The sequence below is a fragment of the Balaenoptera ricei genome, chromosome 6 (genome assembly GCF_028023285.1).
Source record: "Balaenoptera ricei isolate mBalRic1 chromosome 6, mBalRic1.hap2, whole genome shotgun sequence".
NCBI classification, from domain to species: Eukaryota; Metazoa; Chordata; class Mammalia; order Artiodactyla; family Balaenopteridae; genus Balaenoptera; species Balaenoptera ricei.
The window spans coordinates 90089525-90097228 of record NC_082644.1 but is presented as its reverse complement, the minus strand read 5'-3'; the positions used below and the strand labels follow the sequence as shown (position 1 = coordinate 90097228).

The window sequence follows — 7704 nt, the reverse complement described above, 5'->3', positions numbered from 1 at the left end:
ATTTTTATTACTTTCATCATTTCAATGAGATTTGGGGAAGTTACTGTAAGCTCAAATTATTATCTTGAAATAAAACCTGCGTGGCTTCCCATTAGACTGAGCCTGATGTAACTGGCTCTGTGGTGCCGGCCCGAAGACCTCCAACTTCCGATGGCCAGCGTGTACATCGCTTTGCCTGAGAACTTTCTCTGGCAGCCCGAGCCCACTGCGGCTGAGCATGGCAGGTCAGAGGTACTGGAATGTAACGCCCCTCTGCCTTTCAGTGACTGGTGGATGTTGGTGTATAAATACCACAGTTCCTTGTTCCTTAGGTGGGAAACTCTGAGGTGCCTGTTCTACGCTGGATCCCAGAGTTCCTAAAAGGAGAGGATGATCTGGTCGCCCACAGTGGTGACTAGATGCCCCCTTTAAAGCCTGCCTTCCCTTCCTTATCTCACTTCCCCATTCCCCTACTGGTGTATCCCGGGATCACCTCCCACATAAACTACTGGCAAATGAATCCTCATCTAAGGAGGACACCAAATCAAAACACTGACAATGTTTAAGTGTTTTTTAGAAAGTTTTCTCTCCTGGTGTAGAGAATGAACTGGAAGGGAGAAGCTGTGGGCCAGGAGATCAGCATGGAGATGTGAGATGCGGTCCTACAGAGGTAAGACAGGAGCCCGCTCTTTGTCTCAAAGGAGGACCAACACATGCAGCAAAGCAAGAGTGCCCCGAGATATTTTAAAATACACTTTGACATTTGGAAGAACAGAAGTAGCCACCATGGAAATATCCAGACTTTGCTGAACTTCCTCATACCTACTTTACATCTCATTATTATTGTTGCTGTTATTACTAAGAAAGCACTCAGAAAATAATTGTTGAATGAGTGAGTAAGTAAATGACTCCTAGGCTACTGGCTGTCTGGTGGCACCATTCCCTGAGAGAAGGATCGGAGGAGAAGGAGCAAGTCCGGAGGGAGGGGTGGGGTAGGCAATCTCCTCTATGAACATATTAGATAACAGGGCATTCTGGGTCCTGCTTGGAACGCAGGGTGCTGGGCAGGCTTAGGCAGGGGAATAATCAGATTATTTCACTGTCATTGTGGCACATGCTCCTGTCAATCAGAAGGAATACAGCCCCAGTGCCAGAGCGGAATCATGGAGCCCCTACTGGGCCAGATGATAACATTTTAGTTGTAGGGTTATGGGGAGGATGAGCAGAGGGGCAGGGAAGCCAGGACACCCAGGGGCTTGGGACAGTGGATATCCACCAACAGGTACAGCTGCACTAGTGTGTACACGTTGAGCCAGAGCTCTGGGCTTGAAGGCAGACAGAGAAACCAGGCAGATTGGAAGACGCCATCCAGCAAGACTAGAGAAAGGGCCCCCAGCTCATCTTGAGAGACATCTAGGGCAGGCCAAGGATAGTGAGCACTTACTCAGGATGCTTACTCAGGGTCACAACCCCACTCCCAGAGCTTCTAACAACTTAACTCAGTGGAGAGTAATTTCCTTTACTACCTCTATTTTACAGATGAAGAAACTGAGCTGCAGGGAAGTGTTGAGTGTAGGGTATGATTTTCAGTAACTTGCAGGTGTCTACATGGCTAGTGGGTGGCAGAGCCCAAATTCAAACCCAGACAAAGGCCTGTCTACACTCGACTGCTCTGTAAGTTGGAGTACAAGATGGAAGGCAAAGGGAAAATCAGCCAGTGGTGATCAAAGAACTTTGAGGTTGCTCAGCGGTATCTTGGTGACTCATGAGCTCAAGGAACAACCAGAGAGGTACTCCCCCAGCACTGGGTTAGGCAGGGATTGCACTTGCCCCAACTGGTAAGGTCTTTGAGGAGTTGGAGGAAGAGGAGATACACATGGGATTTGAAACAATCCATGGCAGGAGAATAGGCTTGGTGGATTTGAAAAGTGGGGACACCATTTCTCCAAGTTCAAACATGGTGCTGGGTACAAAAGCATTATTGAAGAAGTATCTCTCAATGGATGAATGAATAAACAAAAGACCTGCTTGATCTTTCTCAAACACAGAACTGATCCCCATCCCATATCTCAGCTTCTTAAAATCTTCCCAAGCTGCTCCACCAGTAGCAGGATGAAGTCCACATACCTTATCTTAGAATTCAGGGCCAGCATCTACCATCACATCCCCTACACTCAGCCCTTCCCTGCTGCTAGGTGCTGGGATCTCTCTCTCTCTCTTTGGTCTTTTTCTCAACCTCTTGAGCCCTATTTTATGGTCATTGCAAACCTCCTCACATTATGGGTGGAGGAATTATTTCTTTTGCATAACTCATCTTGGATGGAGCTGCCACTCAAAGTCATAGACACACAACACAAGTGGGACCAACCAGAATCCTTTTCAGGAATTAATATAATCCCAGAGGGGAGAGGGAGTCTTCTCTTTCCTCTGAGGCCACCCTCTGGGGTCTGGAGTAACGTTAAGCCTGGAGCTATGAACAACCCCTGGCACACGAAGGAATCTTGTTCTCGCTGAAGGGAAGGAAGACACATACAGAGAAAAGCAGAAGCAAGACAGACAGATACACACACACACACAGAGAAAAAGAGAAACAGACTAAGTGACGATGTTGCTTGAATCTCTTGGATTCCCTGTCCTTCTTCCTGGTTTCATGAGCTAATACATTCCTTTTTGTTGTAGGTTGTTTGTTTTTTGGCTTATGAATTTGCCTTGTGTTTCCCTCACTGATCGCTATTCAGCTGGATGGGACTGCTGCCACTCCCTGAGGTCCATGCGGTCTCCTACTTGCACTCCCTACAGGTTCAAGCAACATGGTCCAAGCCATCTAAATGCAGAGGGTACAGGAAATTTGAGACTGGCTCTTATGATTCATTCTCCTCGTTCCCTCGCTTCTTCTGAGGCACCACCACGCAGCCACATTGACTTTGGCAGAGAGCTTGCCCTGGACTTCCCCCTTCATTCTGTGTCTCCCCCAACTCCCCTTCCTTCCCAGTTTCTAGGCTCCTTCGTGCCCTCCAGAGTCTGCCTCCCGCATGGAACCTGGCCCCTGATGTGGGTAGATATGGGACAGCCGCTTCTGTCTTTCTGCTTCTGGACAGGGGACCTTGGATGCTGCCGGCTCCAGACCTTGAGAGTCCACAGTATGGACTCAGCAAGTACCCCAAGACCTCTTGCACTGTAAGGACTACTGTGGCCTCTCTTCCCTCCCCTATTATGCCTGAGAGCGCTAGCCTGCTCCCCAGCCTTGAAGGACATTCAGGGATAAAGTGAAGGCTGGAGACCTTTCAATCATTGCATTTCACTTGTGTGACAAGATCTAGGTGTGAAATACACCAGGTGCTCAGAGGAGGAAGCATGACAAAAGGTAGGCAGGTTCAGAGCACTGGGGGATGTCACAGAGGAAGCAGAGTCTGCACTGGCTGTTGGCAAGAGGGCCAGGCCAGACCTAGAGTGGCTAAGGCTTTCCCAAGACGGGGCAGGGCCTGGACAGCAGCCTGGTAGAGGGGCCTATGTGGCTCACTTAAGTATTCACGAGGCCCTCAGGCTAGTGGCCTTTGGCAAATGACAGGAAAACTGATGTTCAGTGAAGGGCCTTGAATGCCAGGCCCAAGATTTTGACCGTCATTCTCAGAGTCTAACCAGGACTGGGGTTGATGCAAGGCCTCTTCTGGGAGGGCCGGTTGGTCATACCCTCCTTCGGTGCACAAAGAGGACGGAGAAGCCAGGGCATGAATGTCAACCGCCTTCCTGGGGTCAGCAAAAGGGGTCTCCCCTCCTTTTGGCTCCCCCAAACCCCGACACCACCCTGCGCCTTCTGTGGCCCAGGGCCGCAGCGGGCTCTGGCTAAAACGGAAGGTACCTTCTTTTCACGACCGCAGCACCTCCTGCCCCCCTCCCCCCTCAGTTCCTGTCCATGCCAGGCACCCCCCACCCCCCCAGCCACTGGGTGGGTGAGCGAGTCCTCAACAATCCCTTCTGGGGCTTTCCAACCTATAACTGTCTTCATCCCATGACTCAGATTTTCACTGCTCTTCCATTTAGGAAGCCCCTAAGTGGAGGTTCTGGGCTGTCTGCCTTTTTTTGGTCCTCCATTTCCTTCCTACCTCAAGGACTATTAGGGTGGATTCACTTTGCTGAGTTTCTGGGCCAGCCCAGCTGAATGGGAGGAAATATCCCAGCATGCCACTTGCCTGGTGATTCTGTTTCTCCTGCAGCATCAAGCCAAGAGCCAGAGAGTCACAGCCTGGGAGCTGGGAGGGAGCGAATAGGCAGCCTTGTGCAGTTGCTCCTTGAAACGATCCTGGGCACTGGAGTGAGATGGACCCTGGGCCTGAAACCAGCCCCACCACTCAGCAGCCTTGTGACCTGGAACAAGTGACTTCCTGAGCCTCAACTTTTTTTTTTTTTTTTCATTTGTAAAGTAAAGATAAAACTACTTACCTTGCAGGGTTATGAGGAAAGATAAATAGGACTTATGTTAAGTCTGATGTTTAGGAACTGAGAGCTGATATTACTTATTTTATCCCAACCTCCTTGAGAGAAAAAGGCAGATTTGCCCAAAGTCATGTGTTGAGACACAGTTGATCCTGTTTGTCACACTGGGGCTCTTCTGCCCCCACGGAGTGGAAGACAACAGGCAGGAGCAGAGGAGCATGATGGGAAAATCTTCCTGTTCTCTGATCATCTCCCGAGGGGTAGCACAAGTGGCAGTGACAGGGTTAGCAAACCGCCCCCCAGGGCCGCTTCCACATCACTGGTGAAGAATAAAGGAACTGGGGGAAAAAAGTCAAACAGAAGAAAGCGCCTGGAAAAGATGTTTTTATGTTCACTTACATGGAAAAAAAAGAATCAAAGTGTACAGCATGAAGGTATATGTGTCTCAGAAAATTCATCCTCATGAACCTGTTTGTTGAATCGCAGTTATAATTCAAGCATTGCCAAATGGAAGTTATAAAGTCAGGGTGGGGTGTGGGGAAAGGGCCACCACAGGAAAGGTAGTAATTATGTGCTATTTCTTCTCTAGTTTCAGATCATTGGGAGTTTAAACTTTTCCAGCAAGTCATTTATATAAACAGATGCCACACTAAAATATGTTGTGTCGAAATATAAAACTCCTAAAGCAAGATGGCGATAACATTTTAGGAAAAAACATTAAAGTCTGGTAATATCAGAAAATACAAATAGGATCATTTTGAGCAGTTCTGTTTCTCTGTATGAACAGCAGTTGCAAACAATGGATGTATATTAAAGAACAAAACATTTGGTCTGCACATAACTTAGAAAGGGGTACATTTCTAAACACTGACTTTGTAAGAAAACATGAAGGACATCTTACACTCAACAACGGTTAAAAGAAGGAAATCACTTTCTGAAGGATGCAGTGGGCAGAGTGCCAAGGCCTTTGTTTTCAACTTGCTCTTAACCGTGTTGGGATGTGTTTACACTGCATGGGTTTCCTGCAGAATCTAGCACCAATAGATGGATCAGATTTTATCTTTGATCTGAGTCCTTTATGTCTTCAGTTTTGAGTGTATTGAGGTATGTTTTCTTTGGTTGCTGTTGTGATGAATGTGTAATAAAAAACTAATATTTACAACATTTAAACATTTTAGATTTCAGTGTCAACTCTTCACATAAAAAAAAATTGGAACACTCTTAAGAATCATGGGAAGGTCATTACTTCCTCACATCTGTCATGAAACTGTTTTCGATACACAGAACAATTAGCCTATTAGCACAGCTGTATGCTTTCTGGTCCAGAATCTTCCCCGTGCTCAGCGGGGAGGCCAAGCCCATGACTGCCATGTCGGCGGTTCGCCACGCTTCACAGTACTGATCCACAAGACGGACTCCGTGGGTGCTGGAGCCGTGCCAAACGACCTTTTGGGGCCTGAAAGGGAATTTTGTTGTGTTACTTTTTGAAATGACCCTTCTTTGTGGCATATCTTGGTGAGCAAATTGGCATAAGTCTAGTGAGTCAAGTCAAACTCCTGAACCCTCCAGGGTCTGACTGCACATCACCTCTCTGTCTTTATCACTGTTTCCAACTTTCTGAACACACTGCATTCCAACCATATCCAGCTTGTACTTGCTCTGAAATCATACTCTCTGCTTTCGTGAATCTGAACCTTTGCTCATGAAGCCCCTTAGTCTGGAATGGCCTCGCTTTCATTTTCAGTGATTCCTTCTCATCTTTCCCAAGTCCATTAAACGCCCCCTCTTACAGGAAGGCTTCCTGATTCTTACCACCAAGGAATAATGATTCTTTCCTCTGTGCTCCTACCATCTTATCTGTTTCTCCATTTTCCAATGACAATATTACGTCTAGAATTGTAGCTAGTCTGTGTCTATCTTCCCACAGACTATGAGCTTTGAAAGGAGAGGGGCTGTGTAGGTTTATTACTGTGCCTTCCAGGCCTGGCATTAGGCCTGGCATAGAGTAGACACTGAGGAAAAGTTTACTGAGTTGTTCTATTCTTAAAAGCATACATAATTTTCAAAGAATTAGAGTGCAACTCACAGTATAGGGTTAAAGAATCACCACGAATAGCATTACTTACCACTTATTAAGTGCCTACTGTATGCTAGATGTTCTCACACTTACCTTTTTATTCTCACAACAGTCTTATCCGTATGGATATGATTATCCTGCCCATTTGACAGGTGAGGCAACTGAGGCTCAAAGAGTGGAAGTGCCTTGCTCAAGGTCCCATATTAAGTTACTGGACCCAGGTCTCCTGGTTCCATGGCCCCTGGCTGCCTCACTGAGGCTTTACGTTGGCAGCACCCCAGAGGAGCAGCTGATAAGGGCATCCCATTGTTAGACTGTCTCCTAAAACTGTCTATTATATGATATACTTCAAGGGCTTCAACCTCTACTTACCAAGAAGGATCTGTCATTACGTCTCGGCCATCAAAGGAATATATTGGAACATGTGTATTGAACTGACCTCCATGGCCAGAAAAAATTGAGTCCCAATTATTAAAAAGTACTTGGCCCTATGGAGACAAAATGCCATGTTAGAATCATTATACAAACAGCCTGCAAATATTTATCCATTCTTCAAGGCCCAGAAGTCCCTAACCCCAATCCCAGATCCTAGACAGAGTGAGAACTCAGGAAATACTTGTGGTTTGATTTTATAATCTTTCCTTGAACCCTTTTGGCTTTACGGTCTTATTTCTTGAGGTAACTTCTTTTACTATATGTGTATAAAGTCTCCTCCCTATCAAAAGTGTGTTTTAGGTCTTTATCATTGCTATTTTAAACGTATACACTGAGCTTCAAATTTGTGCCAAGCCTTGTGCCAGCCTGCAAGTGGATCATGTGGAGATGAATTTCTTACTCCTTTTCCTTCGGTGATTTGTATTCCAAGAATACAATCTGAGTGGGTGAATGTGGTAGAACAGAACCTTGGAAGACGGGATGGGAAGTGCTGGGTGTGGGGTCAGGATGGACTTGCCAGCCTCAAGGTTCCAAACTGGAGTACTGAGGTCACAGGGACCAAAGGGTCTCGAAGCACCTTTGAGGTCTGGTTAGGGGTCAGGACCCAGGATGTGTGTGAGAAGCAACAGAGCTGCCCCTCTGTAGCCTTAAAGGAGTAGGCTATTTCCATGGTATAACTGAGGGATGATGCGAGGCCCTGCCTTGCCAGTGAATGGGGGCAGAGAAATATCTGAGGGTACCAAACCAGGGTGCAGGACAGAGTGGCTCTGCTTTGGGAC

General features: G+C 46.9%; 1 protein-coding gene across 7 annotated transcripts in view; it reads right to left on the bottom strand.

Moving 5' to 3' along the window:
* Positions 1-4782: 4782 nt before the first annotated feature.
* Positions 4783-7704, bottom strand: part of COL15A1 (collagen type XV alpha 1 chain) — a 98693-nt gene continuing 95771 nt past the window's right edge. For all 7 annotated transcript variants that reach the window (XM_059925155.1, XM_059925157.1, XM_059925156.1 and 4 more), the window contains 2 exons: positions 6863-6978; positions 4783-5869 (listed from right to left, as the gene is read on the bottom strand). In XM_059925155.1, coding sequence (XP_059781138.1) covers positions 5656-5869; positions 6863-6978 — 330 coding nt within the window. In that variant the 3' untranslated portion in view covers positions 4783-5655. The remainder of the gene's footprint in view (positions 5870-6862; positions 6979-7704) is intronic.